The 26,930-nt window shown below is 40.3% G+C and overlaps 1 protein-coding gene across 1 annotated transcript; it reads right to left on the bottom strand.

Moving 5' to 3' along the window:
* On the bottom strand, nt 1-26,930 carry LOC142742904 (protein KHNYN-like). Its single transcript, XM_075853130.1, has 7 exons — nt 26,169-26,930; nt 23,618-25,137; nt 16,766-16,896; nt 11,742-11,838; nt 905-1,012; nt 691-798; nt 1-615 (listed from the first exon to the last, which is right to left on the bottom strand). Exons 1-7 carry the CDS (start codon nt 26,409-26,411, stop codon nt 330-332), a joined length of 2,493 nt encoding a protein of 830 aa, XP_075709245.1. The 5' UTR covers nt 26,412-26,930; the 3' UTR covers nt 1-329.

Raw genomic sequence — 26,930 nt, 5'->3', positions numbered from 1 at the left:
ATATATTCACTGTACCCATGTTACATGTTTCATTATTTGTAAGACTTTTGTAAACATATTGTCACGGAGATCACTTGCATATTGTATTATTCATCTGTTCTCTTAATGTATGAATTTTTTTTTCGTAAATCATTTCTTAAAAATGCTGTTCTCACAAGCTTTTTTTATTTACAATATTGAAAGTCCTATGTATTGAACATCAGTAGGTAAAAGCAATAAATAATCCAGAGCGGACCTTCTTAGCAGCTGCCATGCAAGATTCAGCAGCAGCGGATAAAGTGATTGCTCGTGTCCGCAAAATATTTTAATAAGTCTCCTTTGACTTTAGTTCAAAACTTGAGATTCATAAGGAGTTCTGAGAGCTTGTTGAGATCATTCAGGCATGGCTCCTTTTGGAGAATAAAATCCACTTTTATGTCCTGAGAAGGAAATATACTTAAAAGCTCACATCTGAGCCCCTCCGTATCTCTGTGGTAACGAACGTCTTTATCTTCTCTCTCTTTATATCCAACTGGTTTTCTATCTCGAAGGTTGAGGACCTCTGTTTGAGAAGATGGCTTTGGTTCAGCATGGACAGCCCTTCGTCCGGCAAATGAATGACCTTTAGATTTGGCCCTACAAAAAATAAAATATTGTAAGCAAGAATGTAATACCTTGCAGATATTACCACAAGATGTAAATAAAACTTACTTCGGTAAAGAATTCTTTGTAAGGAACTTGTTCAGAGGTGGCCCATTTCTCCCTAGAGGGTCATCTGGAACCATAAAGATGTCTCCAACAAAGGTGAACTGCAGTAATCTGAATATTCCCAAAGTATGAAACAGGAGAAAAAATATATAATTGAAACAATGAAATATATAATATCAATTTGGAGATCGTTTTAAGCTTTGTCTTGTATATGTACCTGTCCTTTATGATATTCTGCCAAACCGGAGATTCTGCAAAAATGTCCCGTAGATAATCATTTGTGACTATTACACCATCCGTCTTCTCAGCCAGCTGTAGCATAAACCTGTGTTGGATTAGACAGTAAATGCATGTGTTTAATCTCTTTTCACTCCAAAAAAAGATAAGTGAATTTGAATTAATGATCGACAATGAATACATTGTATATAATGCCAATTGCTGGCCGCCAATGTGTTGCCAAGGCACCCATGTCATTGACAGGCAGGAATGATTTGATATACTAAGGCATTATATGAGCGATCAAAAGATCGCATAGTAAAGTTTATTTTAAAAAGTTTTTTCCCACATTCCCCTTTCAAAAAAAATAAAAAGAAGTCCCATGTATCCCAACAATGATCGACATCATGTTGAGGTCTACAAAAAACAAAAACAAAAGGGAGGGCACTTGGAGCACATAAACCAGGCCTCCATCATCCAGGGGGTCCCCACCACAGGCAGAACACCAGCCCTGCATGCTTTTACTTATTGCAGTTTTGCCACAATTTTTGTAAAACTGCTACAAAGAAATTGCAGCAAAACTGCAACTAGGAGAAGAACAGGACCTTTAGCGACATCACAGTCACATGATCAAGGTCCTGCACCCAGACATCACAGAGGACTATGTACTAGTCCTTCTCAACGAATAAGAATATCATCAAAGTTAATTTCAGTAATTCAATTAAAAAAAGTGAAACTCATATTATATAGATTCATTACACACAGTGATCTATTTTTTTTTTTTTCGTTTAATGTTGATGATTATGGCTAACAGTTAATGAAGACCCAAAATTTAGTGTCTCAGAAAATTTGAATATTATATAAGCCCAATTTCAAAAATGATTTTTAATACGGAAATGTTGTCCTACTGAAAAGTATGTACAGTATATGCCCTCAATGCTTGGTCGGGGCTCCTTGTGCATGAATTACTGCATCAATGCGGCGTGGCATGGAGGCGATCAGCCTGTGGCACTGCTGAGGTGTTATCAATGTGGCGTGGCATGGAGGCGATCAGCCTGTGGCACTGCTGAGGTGTTATGGAAGCCCAGGTTGCTTTTATAGCGGCCTTCAGGTCATCTGCATTGTTGGCTCTGGTGTTTCATCTTCCTCTTGACAATACCCCATAGATTCTCTATGGGGTTTAGGTCAGGCGAGTTTGCTGGCCAATCAAGCACAGTGATACTGTGGTTATTAAACCAGGTATTGGTACTTTTGGCAGTGTGGGCAGGTGCCAAGTCATGCTGGAAAATGAAATCAGCATCTCCATAAAGCTTGTCAGCAGAGGGAAGCATAACATTTCCTGGTAGACGGCTGCGTTGACCAAGTATTGAGTGCATATACCGTACATACTTTTCAGTAGGCCTACATTTCGGTATTCCATTATTCAAGTTGGGTTATCCCTATCCACGTGCACCACGTTGTGATTAAAGACATTGTGCCGACCATACCTTTCTGCAAATAGTACAGTTACTGTATGTCATGGTGATCACACGGGCACAGGATCCCGGCGTTGTCTGATATATAACTTCGAACCCCTTAAGTGCTGCAGTCAATAGCGACTGCAGCATTTAAGTAGTTTGACACCCATCAGCGGCCCACGGCCGCAATTGCTGGCCGCCAATGGGTTGCCAAGGCACCCATGTCATTGACAGGCAGGAATGATTTGATATACTAAGGCATTATATGAGCGATCAAAAGATCGCATATTAAAGTTTATTTTAAAAAGTTTTTTCCCACATTCCCCTTTCAAAAAAAATAAAAAGAAGTCCCATGTATCCCAAATTGTATAAATAAAAACGAAATGTCTTCCCACAAAAAAATAAGTCCACATATGGCTACATCAACAAAAAAATAAAAATGTTATGGCTCTTGGAATACAACGATGCATAAAGAAATTAGTTAAAAGAAAGAAGTGTTTTTAAAACATTAAAAAAACCCTATACATATTTAGTATCACCCTAATCTTACCGACCCCTAAAATAAAAGTCACATGTTATTTATGCTTCACGGTGTACGGGAAAATTTAAGATGCAAAAAACAATTGCGGAATTGCGTTTTTTTTTTTCATTCCCCTAAGAAAGAGTTAATAAAAGTTAATCAATAAGTTATATGTACCCCAAATGCCATTGAAAAATACAACCTATCCAGCAAAAAACAACAAAAACCCTAATACAGCTTTGTAGATGGAAAAATAAAAATGTACAGCTCTCTGAATGTAGCGACGCAAACATGTAAAAACTCCTGTAGGACGTAATGCCAAAATAGGCTTGGTACTTAAGGGGTTGATTTGGGTCAATAAACTTTGATTAAACTACATTTATTTAAGGGTCTGGGTCTGAATTAATTTAGGGGTCTGGTCTGAGGTCTGAATTTATTTTGAGGGTCTTTGGTCTTCATTTACTTAGGGGGTCTGAATACAATCCCCAAACAATAATTATCTATTTTTTACCCAAAAATTTTTGCGCAGGGGCCTGCACCAACCGTAATTCAATTCGGTCTTGCTCATGTACACAACCATATTTAATCCGTATCACATGGACCCGAATACGGTGATAATGCATTTCAATCAAGTCGAAATGTCAGATATTAATGCATGCTCCATCGGATGCCATATATCAGATTGGGTTCTTGGAGACAGATACAGCACCCTGCATGGTTCTGTATTACGTGCCAAGAAGGTTGTGTGTGAGAGGCCTAAGGGGATACAAATATACCCCATTGAATACATCTGCTCATTTACTTTCATGACAAAAAGAACTATGCTATTCAACACCAAAATAAAATAAAAAAGTGTTGTTATCTGCAAACTGTAGACCAAGAGGACAGACATCTGGCAAATTCATGGGGAAGTTCCATTATACATATAATCTTAACGTAGCCCATGAACAAAGTCTACATATATTCACCAATTTAGGATACGTATTGTTTCAGAGCACAAGACTGCACCAAGTGACGAAACCCTCCTAAAATGTGACACAGAAATGCACTTCAGGCAAACTAAGTAATTACACCATGAAATTACTGCATGACAATGAAGTACATTTAACGTTTTATATGTTTATCCATTGCTTTGTAATTTCACTGGGGCCTTTGGACTCTGTAAGAATCATTCCAAACTCCATAAAAAGCTTACCACACAAGCCCCAGGTGCCTTTCAGGACCAAGAACCTCTTTTGTGAGAATTATGCCCATAGACATACACACCACATGTGTGATCCAATAAAACTGTGTGACCTGGTCATGAGAAAACTTGCAGTTCACTGCAATCCTGGACAAATTCACATCCAGGATTAACATTTGGCGAAGATTCATAGACGACATACTACTCATCTGGAATGGTCCCTCTATAGAACTTGAAGAGTTTATAAGGGTTTTGAACACCAACAATTTCAATCTTAGACTGACCCTTACATATGACCAGCATTCAATCCCTTTTCTGGATGTGAGGCTGTTCACCAATGAGCAAGGCACAATTGAGACAGACCTCTACCGCAAGAAAACAGCCACAAATAGCCTTCTGGATGCAACAAGTGCACACTCTGTCAACACTATCAGAGGCATACCAAAGGGAGAGTTCCTGCGCCTCAGACGGAATTGCTCCACATTCCAGCTCTTTAAAATGCGGGCAACAGAATTAAGGAACAGGCTGTCAAGCAGGAATTACAGTAATAGAAATATCAAGAAAGCCTATAACTGGGCGCTGAGGACCGATCGTGATAGCGCATTGACCCCAAAAATCAGTGCCAATATAGCACAACCACAACCACGATTTATTACAGATTACAATGAAAACTGGGATGGAATGACGCATATCCTGAACCACCATTGGAACATCTTACTCAGTGACCCAGTGCTCAAAAATCTCCTTAGCAATAAAGTCTCCTTGGGATATAGAAAGTGTAAAACTATTTCAAATATTCTGGTACAAAGTCACTTTTCAAGAAAGAACAGAGCCAATAAGGTACTCAGTCCTGGTTTCCATCCGTGTAAAATGTGCAGAGCTTGCCGGGTACTAGTGGACAAAAAAGATTTTGTAGACGCCCTTGGCAACCTCCATCGGATCACAGATCACATAAGATGTTCAACTTCTGGTGTGATTTATTGCCTCGAATGCCCGTGTGGCTTGAAATATATTGGGAAAACCAAAAGAGAATTGCGCATACGAATTCGCGAGCACATCAATTCAATAATCAATTTTGAAAAAAATATGAAAGACTGTAAGACCAAAAACAAGCCCTTCAACCCGACCCCTATAGCTAGACACTTCGGGGACGTACATAATTCTGACTGGACCTCCTTGAAGGGCTGGGCCCTGTGCCAAATACATTTGGGCATCAGAAGGGGCAATCGAGATCAAGCACTCCTTAAAAAGGAGAGCGAATGGATCTTCCATATGCGGACAGTGAGCCCCACGGGACTAAATGAAAATTTTGGCTTTGGCTGCTTTCTATAACAAATATACACCCTACTTTCGGATAAGATAATCCTCTCATTAAATCCTTTATAAATGCTGCTCCTTATAACACAATGGGGACTAAGGATAAACCTCCCCTATTTTCCTATCATTTCCTAGTGTTAATTCATATCTGCATGTCTGCAGAGCCTAGGAAATGCCTACAATTTAATCTGAACTCAGACACATCTGTTAGGTGTGTTATAGCTGCTGCCATATGTTCTATCCCAAATTCAATGGCAATACGTCCATTTCCATACCAATCGAGACCAAGGTCTCTGATTGGCTAATGGGGCTGTCATTCAACCATGAACCCTATTTATAGGGCGGTTTAATGGCGGCTTTTCACCCCTAGAAGAAGCCAGAATTCTGGCGAAACGCGCGTCGGGTGCTTAGCAACAATTTTAACAAATCCCGTGGTGCATTACTTGGCCTTAGCTGTCCAAGTTCCAATACTCGCTCTACGATCCTCTCTCTATCACGGCTGCCAGCTACCCGCTGGTCGTCCGTGCTCGTGGCTGCAGTGCGCCCTGCTGAGTTCATCAGCTGGGTGATTCATTCTATCTGGCCTACCGCCGGCTCCCGTTGGTGACTCATGTTCACCTGCGGGTACTGACAGCAGCCTCGCCGCATATATTCAATTGTTCCTGGGGTGAGGTTCGGCGCTGGACCTTAGCCCTCGCCGTTCTGCTTTTGCCCGGATACCACTGTGGTATATTTTGCCACCAGGCAATTTGCAGGCGATCTTTGTGACACTGCTTCTCGGCTTATAGCTGAGCACGGCCATTATTGCTCACGGCCGTCCTCACTTTGCCTCTCAGCTGACAGCTGAGAGCGTTCTTACTGTCATACACGGCCGTTCCCCACGCTGCTGCTCTGATCTACAGGGACACCAGCGTGAGGGTGCGGTTCAGTTACTGTTCACACCGTCATACCAACACTAACGCAGGGGAGAACCTCTTCCCAATACAGGGCACATCATCACCGGCCCAGCTGCACTTATTGCCATATAGTGTAACAGTCAACACTTTATTCCAGGCTATACAGTCAGTCTCAATTTATGACATAGTGGTCGGCAGAACTTCTAATTTAACAGTCTCATACATTTTATGCAATCTGTGGCAGTTGTAGTATAATCATCCAGTACTACTAACGGAACATACGGACAGCAACATTATATACCACCTCATCATTTAATTCATGGCCAAGGGTATGTGAATTGAGGGGTCACTCACACATACCATTATGCACCACTGGACCTTTTAACCATTTGTTTGTTTTTTAATGCAAATACAATAAAAGTTAATTATTAATTTTCTCACAGACCACATCCTCTTCCCCTTTCCTCTCCCTGAATCAACTCGACTATAAATTGATATCAGTGGAATCACAGAAAAGCTGCATCACATACTTAAAGTTGTGACCTGCCCAAAAATTGCCACCTAGCCTGTGCTCTATGTGTATTCTATTTTTTTTTTTCATTATAAATCAGCCACAACAGTGTAACAACAAACATGGTAAACTGTTCAGAATACAGCTTTTGTATAAGCTTGAATTCAACATGTAGGTGAGTCTGTGAAAGCCTGTAGAAGGTTAAAAGTAGCGATTCCCTGTCCCACATGCATATACCAGGTTTGTTAAATTCTCCATGGAGGCTGTTATGAAATGGGCAAAGAACCCCCAGCAATGGACCATTATGTACATAACAGGGAAGAAAAAGAAAGAAGAATTCAAAAAAATTATCCGTTGCTACCATATAGATAGAAACTTCATTGGATCATCAGAAAGTTCTCCATTCTCGTAATTTCATTGCAAATGCACGAAGAAAATAAGCTATGATACAGCACAGGTATAACAAGGTCACAAAAGTAAGAATACAGTCAGCAACATTTGAGTATTTTGCCATTTTAACAAATCAATAAAACAATAACAAAACCAACAAGAAAACCTGTTGTCTATGCCATCATAATGCCAAAAAAGCGTAAGGATAGCAGATGATAATCTATATAAGAAACCTAGGAAGGTTAGATACATATGTCTCAAGATGTAGGTTAAGGTATTTCGTCATCAAATGTATCAGAGGTATTCAACCACGGGCCCCATACCTTAATAATTTATCCGGGCAACCCCTATGTTGGTATACTAGCCACTCATATTGTATTACTGTATTTACAAGATCCTTCCATTGTGAAATAGAGGTTGCGTTGTCAGCCATCCAGTGCATGGCAACTGCTTTTCTGGCCAAAAAAACGTTTCTTTCAAGAATATACGCATGTACTGTGGCCATATGTCCTCATCCAGGATGCCAAATAGAGTGATCTTGGGAGAAGTGGGTATAGGAGAAGGGAGGAGAGGAAGGCAAAAAAACACATATCCAAAAGGTAGACATGTATGTGCAGTCCCACGTAAGATCCCAGAAATCTGCTTCTAGGCGATGACATATATGACATGCCGTTGTGGGTATTCTACCCATTCTGTGCAGTCTAATGGGTGTCAAATAAGATTGGTGTATAACATAAAGCTAAATCAGGTTATTATTAATAGCTGGGGAAACGAGATAAATGAGAGCTGAATACAGCATCTCTATCGTCCGGGGTAAGGTCTGGGATTTGTAATAACCGTTTATCAAATACGACCAGTGGTGTCAAAGTCATCTTAGAAGAGAGAAGAGGAGTGTATAGTGCTGATATGAGGCCCTTAGGTCCCTGTGACTTTAACCCCTTAGTGACCAACAATACGCCTTTTCACGTCCGTCACTAAGGGGCCTTAGGCTAGGCTGACGCCGTCAATAGCGACCGCAGCATTTAACTTGTTTACAGAGGGAGTGAGCTCCCCGTCACCCATCAGCGGCCCGCAACTGCAATCGCGGATCTCCGATGGGTTGTCATGGCAGCTGGGGGCTTGATAAAAGCCCCCAGGTCTGCCCTGGACATATGCCTATTAGGACGCGCCGGAGGCACTTCCTAACAGATTGCCTGTCAGATTTACACTGACAGGCAATAATACTCTGGTATACGAAGTATACCAAAGCATTATAGCAGCGATCTGAAGATCGCACAGTAAAGTCCCGTAGTGGGACTAATGAAATAAGTAATAAATGTGAAAGATTAATAATAAAAATGACAGTAAAAAAATAAATAAAACCATTTTTTTCCATAAAAAGTGGTTTTATTTAGTAAAAGTGTAAAAAAGAAAAAAAAGTACACATATATGGTATCGCCGCGACCGTAATGACTCCATTAATAAAGCTAATATGTAATTTAAATTGCAAGGTGAACACCGTAAAAAAAAACGCAAAAAACAATGGCGAAATTGCAATTTTTTTCCATTGCTCCCCAAAAAAGTCATAATAAAAATGAATCAATAAGTCCCATGCACCCCAAAACAGAACCAATCAAAACTACGTCTCGTCCCGCAGAAAACAAGCCCAAAAATTCACTACATTGATGGAAAAATAAAAAAGTTACGGCTCTTGGAAAGCGACGATGCAAAAACAAATAATTTTAGTTCAAAAGTGTTTTTATTGTGCAAAAGTAGTAAAACATAAAAAACCTCTACATATGTGGTATCGCCGTAATCGTACCGACCCATAGAATAAAGGTAACATGTTATTTCTGCCGCACAGTGAACGGCGTCAATTTAAAAATGCATAGAACAATGGTGGAATTTCAGTTTTTTTTTATAATCCCCCCAAAAAAAGTTAATAAAAAAATTATATGTACCCTAAAATGGTGCTATTAAAAAGTACAACTAATCCCGCAAAAAACAAGTCCTCATACAGCTATGTAGACGAAAAAATAAAAAAGTTATAGCTCTTTGAATGCGACTATAGAAAAACGAATAAAATAGCTTGGTCATTAGGGCCTAAATTGGGCTGGTCACTAAGGGGTTAATATACCAATAAGAGGATATTCAGATATAATACTATCATTGGGTGGAAACGGAGATTGAATGGCATGTCAGAGTTGGAGATATCTATACCATTGTAGGCGAGGGAAGTTGTAAGTTTCCTGCAAATGTCAGAAAGAAGCCCCAAGTCTCCCAATCCTTGCCAAAATTGAGGGTCCGGTATATTATGTAGGGACGGCAGAGTGGGATTTTTCCATAGAGGTAGATCCGGGAGAGTACCCCTTGGGTATGCCACACTGCCAGAGCTGTTCTATGTAAGGGAAGTATTTCTGTAGGTCGTGTAAATTGAAGGTATTACAAATAACTAAGCAGACTGTTTACAGCCACCAGGGAAGCCAAGTAATTGGTCGAGTCTAACAAAGTTTCAGCTAAAAAAAGTCTTTCATGCCGCGTAATTGACCCGCAAAATAGTAAGTGTGTAAGTCACACAGTGCCATCCCTCCATCGGTCTTGGGCCACTGTAGAGTAGTAAGTTTGAGTTTAGATCGGGAGGAGTCCCAGACAAATTTTATAATTAAGGAGTTCAGGGATCAGAAATATTACTACGGACTGAGATCAGCATGTGCTGTAAAATATATAAACATTTAGGTTGAACGACCATTTTAATCTGGTTGATGCGTCCAGCAAACGACAATGGCAATTTAGACCACAGGTGTGTGTGTGTGTGTGTGTGTGTATGTGTGTATGTGTGTGTGTGTGTGTGTGTGTGTGTGTGTGTGTGTGTGTGTCGGATGTGCAAGGCTTTCTCTTATGGGAATGAAACTCTCTGTAACTCCCCATCTTAAAAGGATAAATCTATTATATTCTTGCCAAGAGAAACCTGATGTCAGCATTTTAATGAAGAAGAATAATAATAATGCATTTGAAATATTCTCATTGGCTGAAATTAGTTATTGTCACGTTGCCGGATTGGTTAACTTCAAGCCTACACCCCTTTTGAATGACATTGTAATTGAGTTTGGCAATAAACCTCAGAGTTGTATTTTGAGCACACAAGAATGGTCTGTGTGTTTTATTCTTCCTCTCTCGATATATATCATAGTTACATTGTTAGTACAGCTGAAAAAAAGACACATGTCCATCAAGTTCAAACCAAGGGATAGGAAAAGGGAAGGGAAGAATTTCTACACATAGGAGCTAATATTTTTTTGTTGTAGGAAATTATCTAAGCACTACGGTCTGAAATCCCCATTCTCGCAATAGTGAACCTCCTGTACCCACTCTGCAGTAGAAGGGGCACTGGCGTCCTTCCAAAAATGCCACAGGATCTCTCTCTTATAAGGACGAGAGCCAGGCAGAATTGAAAGGAATGCTATTTGAGGGGCTGCAACCATTAACAACCACTCATCTTCGCCTTCACATACATTGAAAAGACGGTATCCCATATGTGTTAGCATAGTTCTAGCATGAAAGACAGTTTTTTTTTAGCTGAACCTTTGTTAGACTCGACCAATTACTTGGCCTCCCTGGTGGCTGTAAACAGTCTGCTTAGTTATTTGTAATACCCTCAATTTACATAGTTAGCATAGTGATAGCATACTTCCCCTTTCAGAACCACATCTCCAACACAGCTCAGAAACCAAGAGGTACAGTTTGTGGGGAGTGTGCATCACATGCATGGGCATTTTCTAGTAGAAGGTGAAAGAAAGCCTTATTCCATTGTTCACGTGAGATGGGCACTGCCAACTTCCTTTCCCATGACCTGGCAATCCTTGGGTTCCTGGGGGTAATCCTATTATGTATTTGCGAGAGAGTATCAGTCGGGGGCTAACGGTGTAGAAAGAACGACACGAAGGGCATTGGAGATGCTGTAAAATGTGACTCATGACATGTAGTCCTTACATACGGTAGGAAGTAAGTTGATGGTAAACTATCCAGAAAAAAGGGGCTTATGGGTGGGCAGATTTGAGGGCTGAAAAAGACAGAGAGGAACCCTAAAGGATGTGGTGTAAATGTGTGTCATCATAAGCCTTCCATCAAAGGAATCTTTTCGAGCTCATCCCTGTGGGGAAAAGCAGGGTTTATACCAATGTATTTATTAGAACCCATTTAAACAGGAACTGTGATGTACGGTGTGCCACTTTTTCCCTTGGGAGGAAGCCATTAAGCAATTTTGGTAAAGTTAACTTTGCAGTTATTTAAATGGCCTAATCTAGAAAATTCATGAAGGATTGAAGGGAAGGAAATACGGGGTTGTGAGAAGCAAGTCGTATACATATAGGACTGTCTTATATAAGTGGGAGCCGATGCGTTTCTGGAGGGCCACCGCTTAGTGCTCCATTAAAAGAACATATAACAGTGGGGACAGGGTGTATTCCTGTCTGGTTTCATTCCTAATAGAAAACCATTCGACCTGACCTGGGCTGTCAGGTCTTGCCTAAGCTTTATATTGATTATACTGCCCGTAGGTTGATCAGGCTGCAACATTCAGTATTACCTGTCATCATAAGATGCAATTCTTTTGCCTTCGACGGTTCTTGAAGGGGTATAAGAGAGAAGCCCTAGATCATTCAGCTGAGTTACGAAGTGCTGCTCTATGAGGAGACATAAAAAGGTCATGCACACATAAGTTTTGTATCAAAGGGTTAGTCCTGTAGGAAGTCTTGAAGTATTGATTTGTTATTCACTAAATAGAATTGGTATAAAACGTGAATTGTTTTTATATTAACATATCAGAGTGATTTTGGTTGTTTATATGATTGGATGGACAAAAGATATTTATGAACATGTTACGAAACGCATAGTTACTGCATCAACATCTAATGTGTGTTATATAACTCAGCAGAAGAATTGGTCAGTCCAGGTCAAACAAAATTCCAGAGAGGCTGTCCTAGATTGGAAACGCCCCAGCATGCCCCACACGTGCCCTGAGAGTGATCAATCTTACATCACTTTCGCCCAACAAAAAGCTCTTTCCGTGCCATTCTGTGCAGTCAAAGAAAACGACATTATAGTGTCTACTTACCTGCTGCTCAAATGTTCCTATTAATAGTGAGAGCATAAATTAATGCCCATTACTATGTGGCTGGTGCAATGGTACAGGCAATTCTATGTAGATATTATAACTGTGCTGGCACTGCCATTCTGCCACCCCTACTGTATTGGTAATGCAGTGTGGAATATATATAAGATGGCACAACTATCGAAATCCTATATGGCTCTAGTGTGGAAAGTCAGCCTCTACAATTTGAAAAAAGTCATTATGTCACTAGGCCTGGGTGTTTAGAGACAACAGTAATGGCATTCAAATAGGCGGGTTTGTTTTGGAAGTGTGCCATGGTAATAAAGGGTTGGTTCTTATGCTCAGAGGCTTCTGAACAACAGTAAACAGCAACTGGCCACACTGGTATATGATACCTATGACATCTCATTCAGACCTGCCTATGAGTTGCACCACTAATGCACCAAACACTGCATAGGCCGCACTACAATAAGCAAAATGCAGCTTGACCTGGAAAAAAAGAACAAACAATTCACTACTACATAGTATGAAAGCCACCATGAACAAATTGGTTTGACAGTCATTTTTTTTGCTTAAAATTCCATATATACACAATGTACAGTAGTGTTCAAAAAAAGCAAATAAAGTGCAAAAACATGATAACTTTTATTTGCCTAAATGGAAATGCACTGGAAATACTACACATTCAATTCAAAATCACAACAATAACAAAATGTATCCAGTTTGTGTTAACCCGTTAGTGACCGCCCCATAGTGTTTTTAAGTCGGTCACGAACGGGCCTTATTCCGTTGCCATAGACTTTTTACTTCACTGCATCGGAATAAGTAAAACAGAGCAGGGAGCTGTCAAATCTCCCTGCTCTCAGCTGCCAGAGGTAGATGAGGGCTGGGGGCGTCCCTGCTCGAACCGGTGAGATCGATATTAGTATCGATCTCACCCGTTTAACCCCTCAGATGCGGCACTCAATAGCGTGCACCGCATCTGAGTGGTTTTGGAGAGAGGGAGGGAGCTCCCTCTCATCCCACTGGCAGCCGGCGAGAAGATCGCCGAGTGTCTGTGTCTCCGATGGCAGCTCGGGGGCCTAATAAAAGGCCCCAAGGTCTGCCTGGAGCAAATGCCTGCTAGATCATGCCTCTGGCATGACCTAGCAGATGCCTGTCCGTTTTACAAGGACAGATAGTAATACACTGAAATACAGAAGTATTGCAGTGTATTATAAATGCAATCGGATAATCGCATAGTGAAGTCCTCTAGTGGGACAAGTAAAAAAGTAAAAAAAAAAAAAAAAAAGGAAACACACACTTTTCCCCCTTACAAGCTGCTTTATTATTAACAAAGAAAATAAAGCAAAAAAGTTACACATATTTGGCAGCGCCGCGTCTGTAACGACAACTATAAACTTATTACATCATTTAACCCGCACGGTGAACATCGTAAAACATAAAATAAAAAAGCATGCAAAAATTGCTGTTTTCTTTGAATCCAGCCTTAAAGAAAATGTGATAAAAAGTGATCAAAAAGTCGCATCTACTCCAAAAATGGTACCGATAAAAACTACAAAGTTGTCCCGTAAAAAAAGCCCTCCTACAATTGCATCGGCGAAAAAATAAAAACGTTACGGCTCTTCAAACATGGAGACACAAAAACAAATAATTTTGAAAAAAAAGTGTTTTCACTGAGTAAAAGTAGTAAAATATACAAAACTATACAAATTTGGTATCGTTGCAATCGCAAAAACCCGCTGAATAAAAGTTATTGTGTTATTTATACCACACGGTAAACGGCATAAATTTAGGACGCAAAAAAGTCTGGCGAAATTGCGGTTTTTTTTCTATCCCCCCCAAAAAATAGTTCGTAAAAGTTAATCAATAAATAATATGTACCCCAAAATGGTGCTATTAAAAATTACAACTTGTCCCGCAAAAAACAAGACCTTATACAGCTATGTCGACGCAAAAATATAAAAGTTATAGCTCTTTGAATGAGATGATGGAAAAACGTAAAAAATGGCTTGGTCATTAACGGTAAGGTGACGTAAAAAAATTTTTTTATATATAAATTTGCTTTTAGTATGTTATTAAATTACATTTTACTTATTTCTGTTTTTGTGTTGTCGTTTTTTTTTTTTATTACTTTTACTTCACTATGGGGGCTGCCATTTTTTTTTTCATCTCTGTATGTGTCCATTAACGAGACATACAGAGATGGAATACGGCACATACATCCCCATAGAGAATGCGAACGGGAGCCGTTCCATTCACTATGGTGTACGCCGTCTGTGTGGGAACGGCGCATGCGCCGCTCCCACACAGTCCAAAATGAAGGTCTTCGGCCGAGCGACATCCAGCGCCATTTTCTTGTGGACCGGAAGCCGCGGCCGAGCGACATCCAGCACCATTTTCTTGTGGACCGGAAGCCGTGGCCGGACAGTAAGATGACTACTTCCGGTCGCGGCGAGTATGATCGGAGGCAGCAGTGGCGGCAGGAGCAGGTAAGTTATGTTTGTGTATGTGATGTGTGTATTATGTTCGTGTTATACTGTCTGATTACCACTGTATATAATCCTCCTACACTGTGTGCCGCCATTTTCTGAGCGAATGCACAGTGTAGGAGGATTAGAAGATTCAACCACCTCCTTCTCCTGGCACTAGCCAGGATAAGGGAGGGGAGATTCCGTGAGCTCACTAGAGCGAGTGTGTCTACACCAAATTTGCAGCATAAAGCAATGTGGTTGCTTTACCACGTTGCAATGCAGCAATTTTGGGAATTGCTCCCTCTAGTGACCAGCACATGGAAATGTTATAAATTAGAATCTAATTTATAATATTTCCTGACTTGTGAAAAAATTAAAACAATGTTTAATCACTTAAATACTAACTGTTTAACTGAAGAAAAAAAAAAATAATTTCTAGTGACACATTCCCTTTAAGGTCTAAAATAGGCTGGTCATTAAGGGGTTAATCCTTTACAGAAAGTAAAGAAAAAAGAAATAAGGCTGTTCATAAAAATAGCAGTGCCAGCATTTTCTTTACAAACTCAAAAATGTCATGTATAAACTGAAGAAATATTTCAGATTTCACTTTACTGAACTAATATTTAGTGGCATAACCGTTGTTTCTGAGAACTGCTTGACATCGGTGTTGCACGGAGTCGACCAACTTTTGGCACCTCTGAGCAGGTATTCCAGTCCAGGAACATTGGACTAAATTCCACAGTTCTTCTGCATTTTTGGGTTTTGCCTCATAAACCGCATTTTTTATGTCACCCCATAAATTCTCTGTGGGATTGAGGTCAGGGGATTTGGCTAGCCACTCCAATACCTCTTGTCTGTAACCAAGATGTTGTTCGCTTACTGTTGTGTTTTGGGTCATTGTCGTGTTGAAACACCCATTTCAAGGGCATTTATTCTTCGGCATAGGGCAACATGATGTCAAGTATTTTGATATGTTCAAACTGATCCATGATCTCTTGTAGGCGATAAATAGGCCCAATACCATGGTAGGAGGAAAAACCCCCATATCATGATTTTTGAACCACAATGCTTTTCTTTTCAGTATCCTGTGGCTTGAATTCAGTGCTCGGGGGTCGTCTGACATACTGTCTGCAGCCACTATACCTGAAAATAACAATTTTGCTTTCATCAGTCTACAAAATATTGCGCCATTTCTCTTTGGGCCAGTCAACGTGTGCGTCACTTAATCATCTTCTGATTGTAGCAGTGCTCACTGGTAATCAGATCTTCTATCTGGAGGTGATCATTGGCTGAGCCTTTGCCATTTTAGCTATTCCTCGATCCATTTGAACAGTAGTTCCCCACTTCCTTCTGCGTCTTTCAGGTTTTGGTTGCCACTTCAAGACATTTGAGATCAGTTTCGCTGAGCAGCCTAAAATTTGCTGCACTTCTCTGTATGTTTTTACCTCTCCAATCAACTTTTTAATCAAAGTCTGTTTTTCATCAGAATAATGTCTGGAATGACCCATTTCCCCCCAGTATTTCAGAAGGAAATGCACTATAATCAAACATGTACAACATCTGCCACCCTCCTACCTTAATTAAGGGCCAAAACTGACCTGTTACTCCACAGAATGAAGGACTTCACCAATTTAACCCCTCACTGCTATTATTTTGAACAAGCCCCTTTCAATTAATGATTCAATTCCTCAGAATGAGCGGCACGCATGTCCTAATGGTTGGCTCTACTCTACTTCACTTACAAGTAAATTATTTACTATGTAGAAATATCACTTCTACCAAAAACATTGATTTATCAGGTTAATGATGTTGGACTGCTATTTTTTGTTTTTTTAAACAACGACTGTATGTGTGGGTGAATGAACCCACATTCAAAGTTGATAGTCTAAGAAGCTAACATTGATAGAGCCAGCTAAACCATGTGAGAATCCATTTCTGTAGGGTGTCAGGTCACAGATTTATAGGGATGATTAGTCGTAGGTCTATCACCGTGAAACACTGTAAACGACTCCTTTAGATGCTCACCTGTAGATTTTTTATCCTTCTTTATCCTCCACTGGGGCACAAACACAGTAATGTTGCGATGCCCTCTGTCCCAGAAGTACTGTACAGCCAGTGCAATGCCGCGGCAGGAGAAAAAACGGTGGAGACCATGTCTACGGTGAAAGGAAAGAAAGGCTTGTGAATTTCAAACCTGCCATATGTTGCACTATGAGAAATAGACATATTTCAACCATTAGTCATTGGCATGTCCTACACCTGTTTACCAAGTTACACAAGACTCCGCCGAGAAACAGATAAGACTGAACAGGGAATCTGAAATTGAAAGTAGTGGCTGAAATGCAGAGAAACGAAGATGAAATTCTGAGACAATAATAGCAAATACAAAAAGGAGTAAACCGTGTCCATTTTATCATAGAGATTATGTGACACATTATTCAGAGAATTTGTATCAATATTTGTCAGGTATCATCAGCATGAAGAGCATTGAGAGAAGGGGACTGAAGACGGGACTCATTTGTAAAAATCTCATTCACCTTTTTATGGTTTGGAAATACTCGTTTTTAGAATATGTGTCGTGCTCTATATGTTGAGGTTTTCTTTCAGATTTGCTGCCGTTTTCCTCCTATTGACATCTACGTGTTAACATGCATCTATCTGCTACATTATTTTACCATGTTTTGTTCCTGGCAGTTGCCAATGGCAAAATAATGGCGAAAATGGTCACAAACCTTTCTCCAACCTCAATTATTTTTAATAAGGAAATCACTGTGTTCAAAGAAAAATGGAGACAGTATCTTACTAATGGTCTAGTAACTTTTACACTTTTTTGGAGTCCACAATACATCTGTCCTGATGTTTAATATGTATGTACGGTAGATTAACACGCAGTAGTTGCAGAGTTTCTGAATGAGTCATGGAAAGTATCGAGTATACGTTTCAAAGCAAACACGAGAAAGTGAGAGGAGAAGGGACAAAAGCTGAAATCACCGATTATTTGAGTACTCAGAGTACATAAATAGATTTTATTTCCCTTTATAGAGAAGTATCATTTTATTATATGCAGAGGACCGACACGCTCCGTAAAAGCAACAAGGACACCTAAAGGGAGCACCAAGGCTCTAACAATGGACTTTACAGGATTCACCACCATCATTGAAAAAACATCTTCTAGTTACACTTTATTCCCACTGTGGTTCTTACGAGCAGCAATTAATAATATTGAACGATAATGGTCGCCACGTTGCGTACTGAGATTTAGAGGGGAAATCCAAGCAAAACCATCTGTAGACACATCATAGTGACATGTTAGATATCATCCCCTGACCCATTCCCATATTGAGAAGATGGCAGCACTAGATAGGGTGTCCAAATCTCTTCAGGCATAGTCAGATACTTATGTGACGGGCAATTTTTTGACTCATTTATTTCTTACCCTTCTGTTCTAATGATTTTAATAGAGTTATAGCCGGAGAATTGTGTCTTTCCAGTCACAGATTTCTCGTATATTGACCGGTTCATGCAGTATAAGACTCCATGGACGCGGCACTGCTGTATGGCGATGTATAGAATGATAGGCACTTCTTATGCCACTGTGTGTTGCCTGGGTACGGTGCCATTTTACAGAGAATACCTCTGTAATATGTCAATCGATGAAGAATGCCACCATTTGCCTCTGTATTAAATCAGAGGCGTAGATTAGGGATACATAGACTACTATGGGTTATCTATTACGTCTCTGGGTAGCTGCAAGCTTGTACTGAGGTGTAATAGGGCTGTGCGCATGACACCTTATGTCCCCATATTACAAGTGGCTGGTCAAACGGAGGTCTGGGGCAATGGAAAATGTTGTCATTCAAATCGGACTATAACGGTCGGTAACACATTACCGTGTGACAATTTGTTTCCCTGGATTTATGAACATTTATACAGGACTTACTTATAGACCAGAATGACAGACCTTTGCTGCTAGCTGTACTGAATTGTTCCTATTGTTTTCTTATGCGGTATATCCAGAAGTGGATGCTGTCTTTTGTCTTCAACTTGTGATGACTTTGTTGTGTGATTTATAAGTTTAAAGTTTCTAGAATACAGTTTCAGGCTACATTCACACGAGCGTATCAGATTCATGCGCGTGAAAAATGTGCGTGAATCCGGTCCATGTGTTGCGTTATGCATCATTGTGCTTTCCGAGTGGCATGCGTTATTCACGCACTCGCAAAGCACGTCTTGTTTTTTTTATTATTTTCAATAGAATTGTTGTGCAAATCACGCACCGCACACAGATGTGCATCCGTGTGCGGTGCGTGGTTTTCACGCACCCATTGACTTCAATGGGTGCGTAGGTGCACCAATATAGGACATGAAGTGAGTTTCGCGCAGCGGACTCTCACTGCATGAATACACATGCGTGAGTTAACGGACCCATTGAATTCAATGGGTCCGTGTGCTGCGCGTCATTTCCATGCGCAGCACACTAACTTTATTCACGTTCATGTGAATGGGCCCTTAGAATAGTATTCCAAAATGGTACCAATAAAAACTAGAAGTCGTCTTGCAAAAAACAAGCCCTCATACAACTGCATCGGCGTAAAAGTAAAACAATTATGGGTCTTAAAACATGGTGACACAAAAACAAATAATTTTGAAAAAAAAGTGTGTTTTTACTGTGTAAAAGTAGTAAAGCATACAAAATCTATACAAATTTGGTTTCGCCACAATTGTAATAACCCACTCAATAAAAGTTATTATGTTATACTAGGGATGTCAGAATTTGGACTTCGATACCGATACTTCGTTTAGTATTGCGATTTCGATACCAATTCGATACTTTGCCAACAGTAATAAAAAAAAAAAAAGAAGTTCTTCCATTTTCTGATGTGAGGCGCGAGGTGTGATGATGATTTTAACCTCCACGTGCCTCACATTAATAGTAGTTAACCCCATCATGTTTCTCAGTCATAATGGGTTAATATGTAAGGTACATGATGGGGTTAATTACTATTAATGTGAGGCACATGGAGGTTAAATTAATCACACCTTGTGCCCCACAATAAGTGATAGAAAGCAGTTTTTATTTACAGCGTACACATCATAAATTATGCAAAAAAATAGTTGTGCAGGTTATTACGGCCGCGCCAATACCGAATATGTGTATATTTTATGCATTGAGACTTATTTTAATGTTTATTGTAAAAAAGGTGTATGTGTATTTTTTTTAAATTTAACATTACTTTATGTTTTTACTTTAATGTACTGGCATACATCTATATGCCAGTACATTAGACTGTGTACGGATAGTACACAGGCAGTTGTTAGGACATACCTAAGTATGCCCTAACAACAGGAAATATGGTAGGGCAGCCCTGGGGTCCTTCAATGGACCCTGGGCTGTCTGTACATATATTGTATGTCCCTCAATCGCGTCACTGTGACGCGATCCAAGGGGCATCTCCTCTTCTCATTTTCCCCTGAATGCTGCAGTCCGCTGTGATTGCAGCATTCACAGGAATAACGGCGGAGATGAGAGGTATCTCTGATCTCCGCCAGCAGGGCTGCGGCTGTCTAATAGAGCCATTGCCCCGCTCCTGACAGGAAGTGCATGCACGGTCAGCATGAGGTGATGCGGCCAGCGCTGCACTAATGAGCGGCGGCGCAGGCACTGAAGACAGAACATAGGGGTGTTTTGTAGTGTGCCCGCCATGTTCTGTTTTCAGTGCCGCTGCTCATTAGTGCAGCGCCGGCCGCATCACATCATCCTGACCCCGCGCACTTGTTATCAGGACTCCGGAGCGGGGCAATGGCTGTGTAACACAGCCGCAGCCTCGCTCTCATACATTTATGTGTTACAATACTGAGCTGTGCGGCTGCAGTTACATCCCAAGAAGTATCCTGCACTTTCTTGACGCGGGCGTAATTTTACGCGCCTTTTTTTGACAGTGACGCGTAAAATTACAACTCGTCTGAACAGAACATCGCAAGACCCATTGCAAGCAATGGGCAGATGTTTGCCGACGTATTGGAGCCGTCTTTTCAGGCGTAAAACGCCTCCATTAAGTCTGAAAAGAGGTCGTGTGCACATACCCCGATAAGCGCAGCTAGCTAATGTGTATGGACAGAGTCATGTTTAGATGACAACGGCTTACTCGGTGTAGACCAAATCTAGAAATACACTAAGACGTTAGTTGCCCGCAGCAATTACGGTGATCTGATTCATAAAAAATAAATACACAGGGATTATAGGACAAAGTAACTCATGCAAACTGATACTGAATCGGATTAGCTTTAGACCCCATACAAACATATGGGATCCGTTGACAGATCTTTTATGATACATGTCGGGAAAACAGAAGTGTGAACATTAACTATCTATATATTAAAGGCAAAGAAAAATAGCTAAGAACGGTGTCATTTATTGCCATTTCTATTACTTCTGTCAAGGAGATGTGGCCCACGTGACATGGTTTTATCTGCATGCTCTTGCATGTTGTGTTGTCACTCTCTTAGAGGAGAAGCGCCTGAGGACTGTGTTTATACACTTTACCAGTATTTATAGTCCCGACTGCCAGAGAGAGGAAAAGGATGGCCGAGACAAAGTATAGACGGATTCAGTGGTTCACCATTGCAGATGTGTAGTAGCAAAATACATCTCATGATCTCCTGTCCTGATCTTAGTTAGAGTGATTAGTAAAAATAAACCGTATATATGTGTTAGAGACAAATCAGAGCCTTTAACACCAGTATATATATAAAAATTTCAATCTTTATTATACAAACACAATAAATATTTAAAATCACATAAAGAAACGACTCTAGTATACATGGAGACTGTACCAAGTAAAAATAACTGCCTAGCATCTAAGGGTAGCTATGTGAATGGTTAAATACATTTCTGTTACAATTGCATCATGACAGTAGTGCACCACTTCCAAAGGAGTATAGAGAGAATTAATCAATAGTCAAGAACAGGGTAATGTCTCTATAGATAGAAGGTTATAAATAAGGAAAAGTGCAATGCCTGTCAGACAGAGTAACAGGAAATAAAAGGCATAACTGCTGGATTATGAAGCTTACCCATAGATAAAATAACGCGCGTTTCGCCACGATGTGCTTCCTCAGGGGGATGTATAGATCCCCCTGAGGAAGCACATCATGGCGAAACGCGTGTTGGGGTCTATGTAGTGGAGCAGACACCTTCTTTCGTTGCACTGGCGTGATTTTATCTATGGGTAAGCTTCATAATCCAGCAGTTATGCCTTCTATTCCCTGTTACTCTGTCTGACAGGCATTGCACTTTTCCTTATTTATAACCTTCTATCTATAGAGACATTACCCTGTTCTTTACTATTGATTAATTCTCTCTATACTCCTTTGGAAGTGGTGCACTACTGTCATGATGCAATTGTAACAGAAATGTATTTAACCATTCACATAGCTACCCTTAGATGCTAGGCAGTTAGTTTTACTTGGTACAGTCTCCATGTATACTAGAGTCGTTTCTTTATGTGATTTTAAATATTTATTGTGTTTGTATAATAAAGATTGAAATTTTTATATATATACTGGTGTTAAAGGCTCTGATTTGTCTCTTTGTGATAACGGATTATCATAGAGCCGCCTTAATGATATGGGGGGACATTTTTGGCTTATAAAAGGAGTTCCCAACCCTTATTACAATCCTGTTTGGAGTCTATATATTGATATATGTGTTAAAGTAGTATAAAAAATTTTTTTTTAAAAAAGTACTTAACGGCTCCTTGTTCCCTAGACTCGTCTTTGTTTAAACCACCCAAGCAATAAAAAAAAAAACAGAAATTTTACAATTCTGTTTTTGCACCTTAAATTTACTGTGTGGTGTATAAATAACATAATAAATTTAGTCTGCGTGTCATTACGATTACGGAGATACCAAATTTATATAGTATTTTTTATGTTTTACTACATTTGCACAATAAAAACACCTTTACTTATAAAGTATTTGTTTTTGTGTCGCCATATTCTTAGAGCCATAACGGTTTATTTTTCTGCTGATGTAGTGGCATGAAGGCTCATTTTCGGCGGGACAATTTGTAGTTTTTATTGGTACCATTTAATATACGACTTTTTAATTGCTTTTTAGTGCATTTATTGAAATGGATAAATGGACAGAAAAGAGCAATTCTGGCATTATTTTTTAGTTTATTTTACGGCATTCACCAAGCGGGGGTTATAGAACATAATAGTTTTATAGTTCAGGACTTCACGAACGCAACAATACCAATTATGTGTAGTTACGATTTTTTTTATTTATTATAAAACTTTGTCCAACTAGGGGACTTTACAATGCGATCATTTGATAGCATTTATAATACACGGCAAACATCTGTATTGCAGTGTATTTATGCCTGTCGGTGTACAACAGGCATTCACTAAACGGCAGACCTGGGGGCCTTTGTTAGGCCCCCTGGCTAACATAAAAAGCATTGGCACCCCGTGATCACTTCATGGGTATTTGGATAGAGTGAGAAGAATCCTCCTCCCTCTAAAACCACTTCGATGCCGAGTCATAATGACCGCGGCATCTAAGGGGTTAAATGTATGAGATTGATGTTAATTTTGATTCCGTCCACTAGAGCAGGTACCCGGCTGTCCTTTGTTACTTTAACCCATTCAGTCAATTTAGAAAAAATTTTATAGGGCTGGAAAAAACTTTAATAGATAATGGGAAGAATCCACTTTGCTCTATAGATGCCAAATGAATTTACCAATGCCTTTTTTTGTAAAAAGTTTTTCTAAACCAGATAACCCTTTTAAAGAGTAACTGTACTTCATCAGATTTTATTGTCTAACTAGCAACCGCAACAATATGTATTATAAATTCAGTGCACCGTTACTTACATCAAGGCCACATTACTGCCATCTATAACAATATGCCTTAGTTGGTCATTTCCTTTTTCATTTCTCAAATTGAGCTCAAAAGGGGTCTCCATTGCTTCATTGAATCTCTGGGCTCCCGTCACAACAGGGGCATTGTTTTCTTCTTTAGCATTTCTCTTTATTATTTCTTCCATAACCACAGGCTCCTGTTGGGCTCCACCATTAAATAGATCCTCCTCTGGAAGGTTACTGTTCAATTTTGTGTGTTTTCCAGCAATGAAGTCTACACCGCCAGGGTCTGGAATGTTTGGTTCAGGTTGTGAAGGAGCATAAGCCTTCTGCTGAAGCCATAAGTCTGCTTGTTTTTGCCCTTTTCCTTGAGCTTTAGCAGTCATCAGAACATCATCAGAATTGCTTTTTTCATTCAGTTTCCTGAGCAGTCCGGTCACAGAACCATCCCCAATGTCTACAATTTCACTGGGTGAATAGCCACAATTCTTGGCAGCGGACTTCATCACTTCTAGAACGTAATCATCATCATTGCTGGGAAGGGTAGGCGATATTCCCTTCAACGTGAAAGGCCTGTTGTTTTGACTTGTGATTTGATCCTGGCTACATTGCTCCATATTAACTTTATCAAGTATCTCCGATGGTTCCTGAATCCCATTCTCATGCAGAACTTTTAGAACAACAGATTCCTGATAACCCATGGTCTTAAAAAAATCTAAAAGCATGTTAAACTCCTTTTGGGTTCCCAAAGAAAATTGAGCTTGAGAGCCTGGCTCTCTTTCATCCCTTCCCATGATGGTATCAAGTAATCCAGATATCTGCTTGAACTCATCATCATCTAATGGTTCTTCCTTTTCACGCACAGTAGGCTTTTCTTCAAGTTCACTATGGTTGTAGTTTTCCACTACTGGAAGTCTCTTGCTTTTAGTTATCTGCACGGACTCAGGAATTAGTTCACGTGGCTTAGAAGCTCTATGACGTAAAACTCTTGTAGAGGACTCGGATTTAGATACATCCATTAGCGGAGATGTTGCATTCTTCTCAAATCTCTGATTTTGGAATTCCACGGGTGCAGTAAGTAAAGGCGGATTGCTCATTGCTTTGCCTGAAGACTGTATAGGTATCCCTTCATGGGTTATACGCGGTTTCACTCGCAGATCTTTGTCCTCCTCTACTAGTAATAGTAACTGTTCCTTTATGGATGTTGGGAGTATTAGAAGATCCAGGGAATGCTGATCGTTATGCTTCTCCACTAGATCCTTAAAATTCCTTTTGATGGAAGCTTCTTCGTCACCGGCTTTGGATATATTTTCATCTAAAAAAGTATGAATCCGACTCTGGGCCATTACCACTTCTTCTACCAGGCCAGAGATTCTCATACGGCCAGGATTCTGAGGTTTCACACATGCTGAAGTAGCTCGAATTAAGCAGTCAAGAAAAAGACCTCTTGCCCCTACAAAAATACAGTGCATCTCACGTGGGTAGCTAAAGTCCTCAATAAGCTCTACGGTACATAGTCCTTTAATATAATCCTAAGGGAAAAAAGCAAACATTTCTTAGTTTTCTCATGTCTATGCTCATCACAAAATGTTTGTTTACCTTTTTTTTATGTCATATATATTTTGATTGAAAATAAAAAGGGTCAGTTTTTTGGCGCTGATTTTGATGCAGAAACAGTCCCCCCACCCCATTGATTTTATTGGGAGGCAGAGGTGTTTTTTTCTCGGGCAGCTTTTGGCTGCTTGCAGGGAAAAAAAGCAGCATGTCTTTTCTTGCTGTGGTTTCTGCCTTTGAACTCCCATTGAATCAATGGGAAGCAGAAAAAACCTGTGGCGCTGGCTTCCGAGCGTTTTTCGCCAACGATCCTTGCTTTAGCTTCAATGGTGGTGGGCAAAAAAACGCGGAAAAGAAGCGTAGGCAGTTCAAAATCGGCCTCCGAATTCCTTCAGGAATTTTGAGTCCGATTTTTTCTGCCTGCAAAAAACTGTTTGAACAGGGCCTATAGGGTAAGTGACCAATAATTCTATACAGGCATATCTGAGAAAACTGGGTGACAATCAACACCACCCAACTTCTGAATAGTAAATCTGCCTAGCTGAACGGGTGTTCCAGCTACAAACATTTATCATCTAGGTGATAACAAATGTTAGATCAGTAGGGTGTGCCACAAACATTAAACCGGAGGAAAAAAATAGGAGGGTTCCTCCAGCTCACCTTATCAGGGGTATGGTTTGTAGTTATCGCACGAGCCTCGTGTCGGAACACGGATTTGCATGGACAAAAAAGGGTAAGAAAAAGGATCCAGCGCTGGGTTAAGTGCATCTGTTAAAACGGGAAACGTCTTCCAAGTTTTAATCCAATAGGTTTAAAAACAGTGAAAAAGATATATGTGGGTTTCTCCAGAGTACAATAGGTGATGGCAGTGTAGACGGTGCCTACGCGTTTCAAACGCTTATTGCGTCCTTAGTCATGGCTCGTTATACATTTTTTTTGGGGGGGGGGGTAAATGCTTTTTAAACTGTATCCCAAAATTCATATAGAATAATTTCATATCCTTTCTTACCTTGGCCTTTACTATGTTCCTTTTGTCACCTTGAAGTTGAACCCAGATCTGTTGCGGTCCACTTGACTGCAGCGATAACTGATCTTGGGTAAGAACTCCTAAAATGTGAATTGTGATTCCAAATATTCTCTCGATGTGTGGATGATGGTCTCGAAGCCCGCTTTCAGATCTGCGAGGCACAGCAAATTCATCCATGCTCTCGCTGTCATGCGCTGCCTCATACCCCCCTACAGCCATCAGCATTTTAGGTAGAACAGCTTATGTCTGATGTGAATTATATGAGGATTAAAGGGCAGATGCCTGGTCCAACACAAGTGACAACCACCCTGTCCAGCTCTGGGTTCTTGGTGCTGTCACAGATGTGATTATGCTCTGACCACCTGACTGTACCTATGAGCAGATCGGTCTGCAGCAGGTACACCAGACAGACCTTCGGTACCTCCAGGTCGCTCTATATTGGAACTGTATCTTTTATCTTCTGCACTTTTGCCTCCTTCCTCATTCTGTAACGACCCCACCCTTGGCTCCCGCCCACGTGCTTTTACCTGTTTCTATGCACTTATTGCTTATTCTGTACTCCCCTTATAACACTTAGCAGTAGATCGTGTGCATTTACTATAGCCCTCCGACACTATGCCTGACCTCAGTACTGACTTCTGTACCTGCCATTAGTGGTATCTCTGCCTTGCTCTATAAACACTTCCTTACCCGATCTGCACCACCCCATCCTGATGACTGATGGGAAGTTCCTATGTGTGTCAG

Source organism: Rhinoderma darwinii, chromosome 1 (assembly GCF_050947455.1).
Source record: "Rhinoderma darwinii isolate aRhiDar2 chromosome 1, aRhiDar2.hap1, whole genome shotgun sequence".
Lineage (NCBI taxonomy): Eukaryota > Metazoa > Chordata > Amphibia > Anura > Rhinodermatidae > Rhinoderma > Rhinoderma darwinii.
The sequence above is the reverse complement of the archived record's forward strand: the minus strand, read 5'-3'. Positions and strand labels throughout refer to the sequence as shown.